Source organism: Hyla sarda, chromosome 2, assembly GCF_029499605.1.
Source record: "Hyla sarda isolate aHylSar1 chromosome 2, aHylSar1.hap1, whole genome shotgun sequence".
Lineage (NCBI taxonomy): Eukaryota > Metazoa > Chordata > Amphibia > Anura > Hylidae > Hyla > Hyla sarda.
Window position 1 is genome coordinate 383,493,337 of NC_079190.1, and position 13,203 is coordinate 383,506,539.

The following is a 13,203-nucleotide window of genomic DNA, read 5'->3' on the forward strand; positions in this document are numbered from 1 at the left end:
AGGCTGAGTCATGTTTCTAAGACTATCCAAGGACCTGCTGTAATGACTGGCATTGTATAACACACACGTGTGTGTGTGTGTGTGTGTGTGTGTTATACAATGCCAGTCATTACAGCAGGTCCTTGGATATACAGCAGGTCCTTGAATATATTCACCAACTATCTCTTCTAATGCATATAACTAGTTGAAACATTGAAATGCACATAGTAATAAAGATTTCTGTGTTAAAGAGTACCTGTCACCAAACTAAACTTATAACATATTGTTCCTTATGTAATTATAAGACACTTTGCTTTTTTTTTTAACATGAGAATTTGCTTTTTACTTGCTGTTAACATTCTCAACCTACCTAGAGATGCAGAGCGCAGGAGAAAGCCGCTCCACATCTCTGCAATAGATAGGACGATTGCATCGGGTGTCAGGAGTGACAGCCGCTTTGATCTGTCCTTAATTGCAGGTACTACTCCCAACATGGAGTACACTCTGCTCCATGCTGGGAGCTGTAGAACCTGCATTAATAGACAGATCGCAGCGAGTGTAACTTCTGACACCTGTTGCGATCTGTCTATTAATGCAGAAAGTACAGCTCCCAGCATGGAGCAGAGTGAGCTCCACGTTGGAAGCAGTAGACACTCGTTGCGATCCTACTGTATAATGTATAGGTGCGGCCAGCCGCTCTTCTATGGTCCCCTGCACTGACGTGTGTATATATATATATATATATATATATATACACCTACTCACATTTCTCATAGAGAGTTGTGATTGGCTGGAACCATCTGGCCAATCACAGCTCTCTGTGGGATATATGAATAGGTGTAAATATACGGCAGTCCAGGGGACTGTAGAAGAGTGGCTGGCCGTATCTATAAATTATTCAGGAGGATCGCTATGGACCCAGGGCGATCTGTCAATTAGTACAGGTACTACTACTCCCATCATGGAACAGTTTGTTCCATGCTGGGAGTAGTAGTACTACCTAAAACATTTGAAAAATAAAGGAAAAATTTGAAACACACACACACTACATTTTTATTATTGTCGGCTACATTTTGAGTGCCCTGCCCACATACATAAATTGATCCCTGTTTAAAAATGTATAAAAATGTTGTTATAAAAAAGATAAATTTCGTTAAAGCGTACCTGTCATAGTGCGAAAAAAAGTGATATGTTACTCAGGACCCAATCCTGATCATGTGCATATAATTGTTATGTGTCTCTGACCTATATATCCAGAGATATGTGTCAGTCTGTCTCCCTCACAGGAGCAAGCCTGTGCAGTCAGCCAATCAGTTCTCTCTACTCTGTAACCCTTTCCTCTCTGGTTTTATGCTGTGTCATGTTACACAGAGAAAGATATTTGGAGCTTGCCTGCAGTAATAAGAATAGATCTTTATAAAATTAGTGCAAGGATTTTTTAGATAAAAATACAGCATTTTTATGAATACATGTTCTATCTGTTTTATCTTCTCCTAGTTAAGCTGGATGCTAATCAGCATAGCTGTCACTATGTGTGTCATTCATCTTTCACAGACTCCTGAATGTCTGATCAACTTCTTTGTCATACAGGAGTCCGAGAAATCTTTGACTATTTCAGCATGTTGGGAGTTGTAGTTTAGTAACAACTGAAGCTGCAATGTTTGTAAATAACTGTGTTAGAGCAGTGTTGCCTCCAGATGTTTTAAAAGTACAGCTCCCAGCATGTCCACACATCCTTTATCTGTAGTTTTGCATACACAATAGAAATCTCCTATACTGGATACCGGTATGCTTTACGGCCGGTATCCAGTATGCTGTGAAATCTAGACTAGTCTGTCTGGCTAAAAGACAGGCGACCCCTAGTGGTGGCTATTTTGAGCTGGAATTTCAGGTGAAAATGTAAAAAATTTTTAACAGGTGTATATTGTGAAATGTCATATTCCATAGTCCTGCAATATATGAAAAGTTTTTAACAATGACAGTGCCTCTTTAAATACAATTATTTCCTTCACTACTGTATCTTTTTTATTATTTTTTTTTATGGTACCCTACAAATTTTTAATAAAAATGTATCTCCATCACTTTTTTGGGTTGCTAAAGTCCAAAAAAGAATAAAAACTGCCTGCAAAAATGCCAAAATTGAAACCCACATGGCATTCAGGGGAAAAAAACGCCATAGGCTCAACATGCTGCGATTTTGCAAAACCGTCAAGGAGCTGAAAAAGAGTGAAAAAACGCAAAAAGGATTTTAAAAAATGCCAAACTGAAAAACGCAAAGTGGAAAAAGAATTTTGTGTTTTTTCATTGATTTACAGCTAACATCTGGACGCAGCGTATTTTGACTGAAAAAATGCCATGTGGAAGAATTGGCGTTTGTCACACACACAAAAAAAAGCAAGTGTAATTCCAGCCTTATAAAGGTAATGTTTTAGCCAGTTTCTGTCTAACCTGATCATTCAAATATAAGACATGTAAGGCTTGTTTCACACTAGCAAATTACTCCGTTTAGCAAGTTCCGTCGCTAGTTCCGTCCTAACATCAGCTGTCACCGGCAGTAACCAAATCCTATACATCCGTTAGAAAATCCCATTATAGTCTATGGGATTTTTCTAATATCCGTTTTAATCCATTATAGTCTGTTATTGATAACGGACGTTATTTTGTGACGGAAGATAGTACGGAAGAAAATAGTTCATGAACTATCAATAACGGACTATAATGGATTAAAACGGATATTAGAAAAATCCCATAGACTATAATGGGATTTTCTAACGGATGTATAGGATTTGGTTACTGCCGGTGACCGCTGATTTTAGGACGGAACTAGCGACGGAACTTGCTAAATGGAGTAATTTGCTAGTGTGAAACAAGCCTTACATGTCTAATAGCAAATAAATGCAGTTCCATTTCTAATATGTGAAAAAGAAAGAACAGGACAGGGACAAACACAAGTTCCTGTTCTTCTGCTGCCTAAAACATTAAAGGGGTACTCCGCCACTAGACATCTTATCCCCTATCCCCGCGATCTCGGCTGTGGAACCCCAGACATCCAGTGCATGGAGTAAACTTCGGATGACTGGCGATGCCGAGCAGAGGCTTTTGACGTCACGGCCACGCCCCCTTAATGCCAGTCTATGGGAGGGGGCATGACGGCCATAACGCCCCCTATCATAGACTTGCATTGAGGGGGCGTGGGCGTGACGTCACGAGCCTCTGGAGCTGCACCCGACGCTCTAAACGAACGCCGGGTGAAGCAGGGAGATCGTAAGGAATCTGACATCTTATCCCCTAAACTCTGGATAGGGGATAAGATGTCTAGGGGTGGAGTACCCCTTTAAGTTGTTCTTGCAATTTGGTGATTCCATCCAACCAAAATTGGTGGCAAAAGTGGTCACAAATGCATGTGTTTGTTCATTAAAGTCTAATGGAGTAACTGACTCCCGTTTTCATAACTCCCATAGACTTGAGTTTGGTGGTGAGGTGGCCATCTTTTCTATAGATGGTCAGGTGTGGTCAGGGCTGTGGTTTTAAGGGGTAGTTTGGTGACCAGGAAACATTTCATCAGGCCCTGGAAACAACCTTTTACATTCACATTTTACTGCCTGACAAATGAGGCACTGAAACTCACAATGAGCAGGAATGAAATAAACCTAATATTTCTACCTAATGTTGTTTGGAATGCCCATACATGACAATGTGCAGCGGGTTAAAGAAATGTCTCTTCCAATCTAATAGCTCTGTTTCCTCAGTTGATGAATAGCACCATACTGGAACTATTTACCTAATGCATTGCATAACTTGATGCGGGCCTCAAGTCTTCTGGTCATACACATGTGTAAAGGTGTTGAGAGATCTGAATTTCTAGGAAAACCAACAATAAGCACTTAGATTTGTAAATATTAATATACCTCTGGGTTTCTTCAGTCTGAAAGAATAACCAACACCACCTTCCCTGTACCATTTTATTCCCCCGTGCATTGTGCCAAATTATCGCCCCCTTACCCTCTGTGCCACATCATTTACCCTTGACTACCCCCCCTCCCTGTGCAATTTAATTCCTCCTTCATTACCCTCTGTAAATTCCTCACCCCCTCTTTATGAAGTGGCACAGGGGGATAAAGGGGGAATAAAATGGCACTGGGGGTGGTAAAGAGGGGGTGATGAATTTGCAAAGAGGGAAATAAAAGCTTAGGGGAAATCAAGAGGAAAGGATGTGGCACAGGGGGTAATAAAGGGGGAAATGATTTGGCACAGGGGGAATAAAGTGGCAGGGGGAAATCAGGGAAGGAGGGGGGGGAATGATGTGGCGTACAGAAGCAGGAGACCACTGTTTAAACATCAGTCTTCTGCTTCTATGCTGAGGCTTCTGCAGGGGGTGAAGCGGGGGCTTGGGCCCCTTATTATTGGCTGTACCCCCTGATGGTGGCCCTGTGTACAAGGTAGGGCCAACACATAAGCTTGGTTGTCCCCTTTTGGAGGTGTTTTGTCCCCTAATGGAAAAGTTGTGTCTCCTACTGTCTCCTATTGGGAGTGTCCCCTATTCGTAGGTTGCAAATACATTAAGTCTTATGTGACTGCCGGGGAATTAAAAACTGTTCGCTATTGGGAGGTGTCCCCTATTTGGAGGTGTCCACTATGGGAGATTTTACTGTATTAGACTCCACTATACTCACTCTGTGGCAGTAATTGTGACACAACACTTGGAAAGGCACATCCAGGGAAGACAGGCAGACAGATAGCACTGACCCAACCGTTTAGCCCACAAAAGATCATTGATTTTCAACCCCCGTCCGAAGAGCCATTTGGCAATCTTCGGCACTCCCATAGAGCTATATAGAGGGGGCATGAAGGGGTACTCTTCCCCCTAAACATGTAACCCCTATCCTTTAGATAGGGGATAACATGTCTGATCGTGGGGGTCTGACCACTGGGACCCCCCACAATTTCCAGGCCAGCGTTGTGGCATTCATGAACACAGAAGCCTGAGGCTTCCATGTTCGTGACACAAAGCCATCTCCATTCATATATATGGGAGGCGGCTTGGATAGGAGATAACATGTCTAGGGACGGAGTATCCCTTTAATGCCACAAAGCTGAAGAGTGCCGCAATCTTTTTCCTTCAATGCTTGTATTTTCTGGACTTTGCACTGCACCACACTCTGTAACTGTAAACTCTTTTAATGGACTTGTGGTTGTCGGGTTGTACACCCGCCCAGTAGTGCTGGTTCTTCTGCCATTAGCTTCGTTCTGCCCTGAAAATATATATACATACATTTCTAAAAATTCCTGACAAAGGGTATGGCTTTGGGAAATGGCAGATATGGAGTCAGTATGCTCAGCTTGCTCATCTTACTGTAACTGATTTGTTAGCTTTAACACAATTATGATTTATTTAATATATTAATATTTTAGATAAAAATAATATCCTAAAACTTTTTTTTGTTGTCAGATCCATGAGCACTAGTGAAGTGTATCATATCGAAATCTAAAAACATGGCAAACTGTGAGAAAGGGCTACAACAAGTCAGGGATGTAATTGCAGCTGCTCATGAAGACTGCTCTCTCTTGGAAAAACTACAGTTTTATGACCGGTGGTCTACACAGTACGAGGAGGTTAGTACTTGGCTATCTCAGTTCCATATAGGTGAATGAAGTGGCGGCATGCATGTTCAACCACTTCTCTATTCAAATGGGGGGCATGGGACCTCAATTCTAATGATTGGTGGGGGTCCCAGAGCTGGGGCATCCAGTGATCTTATACTCATCACCTATCCTGTAGATAGGTAATGAGTGAATTGAAAAGCCTTTTAACCCCTTAATAGAGAATACCTTACATGTCCGGCCTTCTGTTAAACTAATTTCTGTGCTGGTCACATATTGCAAGGCTCCCGTCGCAACTGTCGAAAATTGAGAGGCGCTCCTTTAACCATTCAGATGCTGTAGTGAGTGCCACAACATCTAACTGGGTTGCAGAGGAAGGTGTGTCCTTTATTCCCTATTGGCACCCCACAAAACATTTGCGGAGTGCCAGTGGTAACCATGGTGACCTGAGGCCTCGGAACAGCCTCCGGACTGCCTGTTACGGAAGCCGATCACAATTTTATAAATTATACATCACTATATTACAAAAGTCATAACATTTTTATTTTTCAACCTGCAAAGCTCAGTAAAGACTTGTTGAAGTTGCAGTGTATAGTTTACCATTTTTGGGTGATAACAACCTTTTTATAATTTTTTTTTCTTTAAGGTAAGGTTTCTGCCATTATCTTTAATTTGAAAATTTGTAAATTCATTGCCACCTTCCAAGAGTCATAACTTTTATATCTTTTTTTTATAATCCTGGGTTTATTTTTATTTATTTATTTTTTGTTTATAATGTTATGTACTGTAAATAGTTTGAAAACCTTTTTTATTTTACTATAAATAGGACTAGGTAAGGGCTTGTTTTTTGTGAGGCAAAGCGAAAGCTTTCATTAGTACCTTTCTACGGAGTATATGATTTTTTATTACTTTTTATATTTGTTACAATATTTATGTAATGATTTGTAACTGTATTGCGGTTTACAGTACAGGTTGTCAGCAATATTTTACATTTGAATGCTACTGATCAAGCCGGTTCCACTTCAGCTTCACTGCACCATAAAGCAAATCCTTTAGGTTGACAAACAGAGCACAATTTCAGTAATTTGTACATATATTTGTTTTTTATGTTTTCATTTTTCTTTCAGGATGTATCAATCTTGGACTATAAAGCTCCACATTTGGCTGCTCTTGCATTGGCCTCAGTGTGTCAGTTAAACCGAGAGTCGAAGCTTGTGCTAGATGTAGCGTGTGGAACTGGACGTGCAGCTGAAGAGGTACCATTTGTTACTTGCAATACAAATTACAGCCACCAGGGTGTAGTAGTACTTCTGAAATGTTGTTCATGCTGCATTCTCACCACGCTGTAGTAAAAAATTATGGAACATTACAAACAACCTGGAAAATACTAGAGTATCTTTAAATAAAACTGCTAACTATCTGAAGTAACAAAGGTGGTAAAATATTTAAAATAAAAGTGCACAATTAATAGAAAAAATGAACATGCACTTTTAAAGCAGACATGTCACTAATGATAATAATAAGGTGTTAAACTTGTGCGTTTTTAGATGAGATTTTGGGTCCACTTACCTACCATGGTGTGGGTGTGACTGCCACCTCTGCACCCCCTAAAGCTAGGCTTTTTGTCTCTATAATTCTGCTAGCTCCAACCACCACATGCCTCTGTCACTTTTTGTAGATACATAGCCTGGGATCCATTGAGCTTACATGGTAACTGTGGTACTTACAGATTTCTGCGACATTTTACTATTTTTGGTAGTAGTACAATGCATGTTGCTTTGAAGAGGATAATATGGCACAGTTTCCAGGAAATATTCTGGTATCAGCAAAATAAGCTTTTCCAACAAAAAGGGATTAAAAGTGTCTTGGTCCAGTGTTCATCGTACAGGTGTGCAGTTTGTAACAATATAGAGACCTGATAACTGGGCACATGTATGCATTTGCTGGCAACTTCATTAGGTACAACTTACAAATAGCCTTTATTCTTCATGTCATACTTTCTACAAGGTGCTGGAAATATTCCTTAAAGATTTTGCTCCATATGGACATGATGACATCCCACTGTTCCTCCATTATAGACACAATGACATCACACAGTTCCTCCATTATAGACATGACGGCATCACACAGTTCCTCCATTATAGACACGATGACATCACACAGTTCCTCCATTATAGACACGATGACATCACACAGTTCCTCCATTATAGACATGATGACATCACACAGTTCCTCCATATGGACACGATGACATCACACAGTTCCTCCATATGGACACGATGACATCACACAGTTCCTCCATATGGACACGATGACATCACACAGTTCCTACATATGGACATGATGACATCACACAGTTCTTCCATATGGACATGATGACATCACGCAGTTCCTCCATATGGACATGATGACATCACACAGTTCCTCCATATAGACATGATGACATCACACAGTTCCTCCTTATGGACATGATGACATCACACAGTTCCTCCTTATGGACATGATGACTTCACACAGTTCCTCCTTATGGACATGATGACTTCACACAGTTCCTCCTTATGGACATGATGACATCACACAGTTCCTCCATTATAGACATGATGACATCACACAGTTTCTCCATATGGACATGATGACATCACACAGTTCCTCCATATGGACATGATGGCATCACAAAGTTCCTTCATATGGACATGATGGCATCACACAGTTCCTCCTTATGGACATGATGACATCACACAGTTCCTCCTTATGGACATGATGACTTCACACAGTTCCTCCTTATGGACATGATGACATCACACAGTTCCTCCATTATAGACATGATGATATCACACTGTTCCTCCATATGGACATGATGACATCACACAGTTTCTCCATATGGACATCACACAGTTCCTCCATTATAGACATGATGATATCACACTGTTCCTCCATACGGACATGATGACATCACACAGTTCCTCCATATGGACATGATGGCATCACACAGCTCCTCCATATGGACATGATGACATCACACAGTTCCTCCATATGGACATGATGACATCACACAGTTCCTCCTTATGAACATGATGACATCACATAGTTCCTCCATATGGACATGATGACATCACACAGTTTCTCCATATGGACATGATGACATCACACAGTTCCTCCTTATGAACATGATGACATCACATAGTTCCTCCATATGGACATGATGACATCACACAGTTTCTCCATATGGACATCACACAGTTCCTCCATTATAGACATGATGATATCACACTGTTCCTCCATACGGACATGATGACATCACACAGTTCCTCCATATGAACATGATGACATCACACTGTTCCTCCATATGGACATGATGACATCACACGGTTTCTTCATATGGACATGATGACATCACCCAGTTCCTCCATATGGACATGATGGCATCACCCAGTTCCTCCATATGGACATGATGGCATCAACCAGTTCCTCCATATGGACATGATGGCATCACAAAGTTCCTTCATATGGACATGATGGCATCACACAGTTCCTCCTTATGGACATGATGACATCACACAGTTCCTCCTTATGGACATGATGACTTCACACGGTTCCTCCTTATGGACATGATATCACACAGTTCCTTCATATGGACATGATGACATCACACAGTTCCTCCATATGGACATGATGACATTACACAGTTCCTCCATATGGACATGATGAGATCACACAGTTCCTCCATATAGACATGATGACATCACACAGTTCCTCCATATGGACATAATGACATCACACAGTTCCTCCATATGGACATGATGACATCACACAGTTCCTCCATATGGACATGATGATATCACACAGTTCCTCCATATGGACATGATGACATCACACAGTTGCTGCAGATTTGTCAGCTGCGTATCTATGATTAAACTCTCCCGTTCCACCACATCCCAAAGGTGATCTATTGGATTGAGATCTGGTGACTGTGGAGGCCATTGGAGTCCAGTGACCTCATTGTCATGTGTGAGATGATGTGAGCTTGTGACATGGTGCATTATCCTGCTGGAAACAGCCATGAGAAGATGGGTACAATGTGGTCATAAAGGGATGGGCATAGCAACAATACTCAGGTAGGGTGTCACATTTACACAATGCTCACTTTAGGGACCTAAAGTGTGCAAATATAATTTCCCCCACACCATAACACACCTTGATACAAGGCAGGAAGGATCCATGCTTTCATGTTATTTACATCTAAATCTGACCTTGACATCTGAATGTCGTAGCTGGAATCGAGACTCATCAGACCAGGCAATGTTCTTGCAGTCTTCCACTGTCCAATTTTGATGAGCCTGTGTGAACTGTAGCCTTAGTTTCCTGTTTTTAACTGACAGGAGTGGTACCTGATGTGGTCTTCTGCTGCTGTAGTCCATTTGCTTCAAGGTTGGACATTCAACAATGGTATTCTGCATACCTTGATTGTAACGAGTGGTAGACATGTGCAATTCGTTTCGTAATGAACACGGAACGAAACGAAAAGAATGCACAAAAAAAATTAATTACAAAATTCCAAAAAAGCATACGAATACGAATATACAGTAAACGAATGCATTCGTTAACTAATGCATAACGAATATGCATGTTAACGAACAACGAATGCATTCGTTATCAGTATACCAAATGTTGGGGCCATGCATCAACTGCTATCCGGCAGCGCATAATGCTTAAGCTACTGCCGGATAGCAGTTCAAGCAGCCCGGGCAGGTTCACTCACCTTTCCGCACTGCTCCGGGCCTTCCTCCGGTGGGTCCAGGGTTGGTCCGGGGCCTTCATACGGGTCTCCCTCTGACGTCATCATGATGCCGTCACGCACGCCGTCCTGTCATCCAATAGGAACGGCGTGCGGCAGCGACGTGATGACGAAAACGGAAAAAAAGTTCGCGGATGCATCCGAAAACCGAATATGACGAATGCACAGCATTCCGAATATTCGCAGAAGCAAAAAAATTTTAAAAACGAACATAACAAAAAAAACGAAATTTTTGGTTCTGCACATGTCTAACGAGTGGTTATTTGAGTTCCTGTTGTCTTTCTGTCATCTAGAACCAGTCTGCCCATTCACTTCTGACAACAAGGCATTCTCATCCAGACACCAATCGCTCACTGGAAACTGAGCTTCAAAAAATTGTCTTGACCACATCTACATACCTAAACAGATTGAGTTGCTGCCATTTGACCGGCTGATTAACTATTTGTTCTAACAAGAAATTGAACACGTGTATCTAATAAAATGGCCAATATGATGTATAAATCTTCACATGACCTGGGCAGATTTTCATCCCCTGGAGATTAGCAGTGAAGCTTCTCATTCATGTTATTGTTATACAATGAATTTGCTGATATCATAATACCCCTTTTACCCCTCAACTACCACACCAATTTTCATTTTTTTATTTTTTTCCTTCTGCCTTTCAAGAACCATAGTTCTTTGTTTTTTTCTCTATTAACAGAGCTGGATGTGGGCTAGTTTTTCCTAGGACCAATTCTGCAATGTTTTTGTATTTACACTGTTTGCCATGCAGTAAAACTGACATATTAAAGGAGAAGTCTCATACTAAAAAAACGTATATCCCCTATCCACAGGACCGCTGGGGCTCCCCACGATCTAGTGTATGAAGCCCTGGCTCTCCCCAAGAGTGGCGCGTCCCAACCCCTGCCCGAAGTGCGAGTCCTGCCCCCTCCATATATCTCTATGACGGAGCTTAAAGGGGATAGGGGATAAAATGTCTGATTGTGGGGGGCCCGCTGCTGAGACCCCCTGCGATCACCCTGCAGCACCCGCATTCTATGCGGGGACTGCGTCTCTAGTTTTGGAAACCTCCTGGTTTCCGGAACAGGGTACGTGACGTCACGCCACGCCCCCCTCCATTCATGTCTATGGTAGGGGGCGTGATGGCCGTCACGCCCCCTGCCATAGACATGAATGGTGGGGGCGTGGTGGGACATCACATCCCCAGTCCCGGAACCCCGGAGGTTTCTAAAACTAGAGACGCAGTCCCCGCATAGAATGCAGGTGCTGCAGGGAAATCGCAGGGGGTCTCAGCAGCGGGCCCCCCGTGATCAGACATCATATCCCCTATCCTTTGGATAGGGGATAAAAGGTTTTGGCCCGGAATACCCCTTTAAGATTGCCAAACAGCTCCCCCATAGAGATACAGTGGGGCAAAAAAGTATTTAGTCAGCCTCCAATTGTGCAAGTTCTCCCTCTTAAAAAGATGAGAGAGGCCTGTAATTTTCATCATAGGTATACCTCAACTATGAGAGACAAAATGAGAAAAAATAATCCATAAAATCACATTGTCTGATTTTTAATGAATGTATTTGCAAATTATGGTGTAAAATAAGTATTTGGTCAATAACAAAAGTTCATCTCAATACTTTGTTATATACCCTTTGTTGGCAATGACAGAGGTCAAACGTTTTCACACACTGTTGCTGGTATTTTGGCCCATTCCTCCATGCAGATCTCCTCTAGAGCAGTGATGTTTTGGTGCTGTCACTGGGCAACACAGACTTTCAACTCCCTCCAAAGGTTTTCTATGGGGTTAAGATCTGGAGACTGGCTAGGGCACTCCAGGACCTTGAAATGCTTCTTACGAAGCCACTCCTTCGTTGCCCGGGTGGTGTGTTTGGGATCATTGTCATGCTGAAGGACCCAGCCACATTTCATCTTCAATACCCTCGCTGATGGAAGGAGGTTTTCACTCAAAATCTCACGATACATGGCCCCATTCATACGTTCCTTTACACAGATCAGTCGTCCCGGTCCCTTAGCAGAAAAACATCCCAAAAGCATGATGTTTCCACCCCCATGCTTCACAGTAGGTATGGTGTTCTTTGGATGCAACGCAGCATTCTTTCTCCTCCAAAAATGATGAGTTTTAACCAAAAATTTCTACTTTGGTTTCATCTGACCAAATGACATTCTCCCAATACTCTTCTGAATCATCCAAATGCTCTCTAGCAAACTTCAGATGGGCCCGGACATGTACTGGCTTAAGCAGGGGGACACGTCTGGCACTGCATGATTTGAGTCCCTGGCAGTGTAGTATGTTACTGATGGTAGCCTTTGTTACTTTGGTCCTAGTTCTCTGCAGGTTATTCACTAGGTCCCCCATGTGGTTCTGGGATTTTTGCTCACCATTCTTTGGGTCATTTTGACACCACGGGGTGAGATCTTGCGTGGAGCCCCAGATCGAGGGAGATTATCAGTGGTCTTGTATGTGTTTCATTTTCTAATAATTGCTCCCACAGTTGATTTCTTCATACCAAGCTGCTTGCCTATTGCAGAGTCAGTCTTCCCAGCCTGGTGCAGGTCTACAATTTTGTTTCTGGTGTCCTTCGACATCTCTTTGGTCTTGGCCATAGTGGAGTATGGAGTGTGACTGTTTGAGGTAGTGGACAGGTGTCTTTTATACTGATCACAAGTTCAAACAAGTAGTGATGGTAGTGGATAAGATCTCAAGGACTGGGGAATAAAGGGTGTGAAGTGGCTGGAATAAAAGATGATGCAGGGAGTTGAATGGATGAACAGATACAAATGGATGGATGCGAATATAGATGTGCGGCTTAGAGAAT

The 13,203-nt window shown here is 42.1% G+C and overlaps 1 protein-coding gene across 4 annotated transcripts in view; it reads left to right on the top strand.

Annotated features, from left to right (window-relative positions):
* Window positions 1-13,203, top strand: part of METTL27 (methyltransferase like 27) — a 113,287-nt gene that overhangs the window by 54,415 nt on the left and 45,669 nt on the right. For 3 of the 4 annotated variants that reach the window (XM_056558542.1, XM_056558543.1, XM_056558540.1), the window contains exons 2-3: window positions 5,429-5,592; window positions 6,708-6,836. In XM_056558542.1, the coding sequence (XP_056414517.1) occupies window positions 5,473-5,592; window positions 6,708-6,836 (249 nt within the window). In that variant the 5' untranslated portion in view covers window positions 5,429-5,472. Of the gene's footprint in view, window positions 1-2,295; window positions 2,400-5,428; window positions 5,593-6,707; window positions 6,837-13,203 lie in introns of those variants that run through there. The other variant, XM_056558541.1, reaches the window with a different exon arrangement.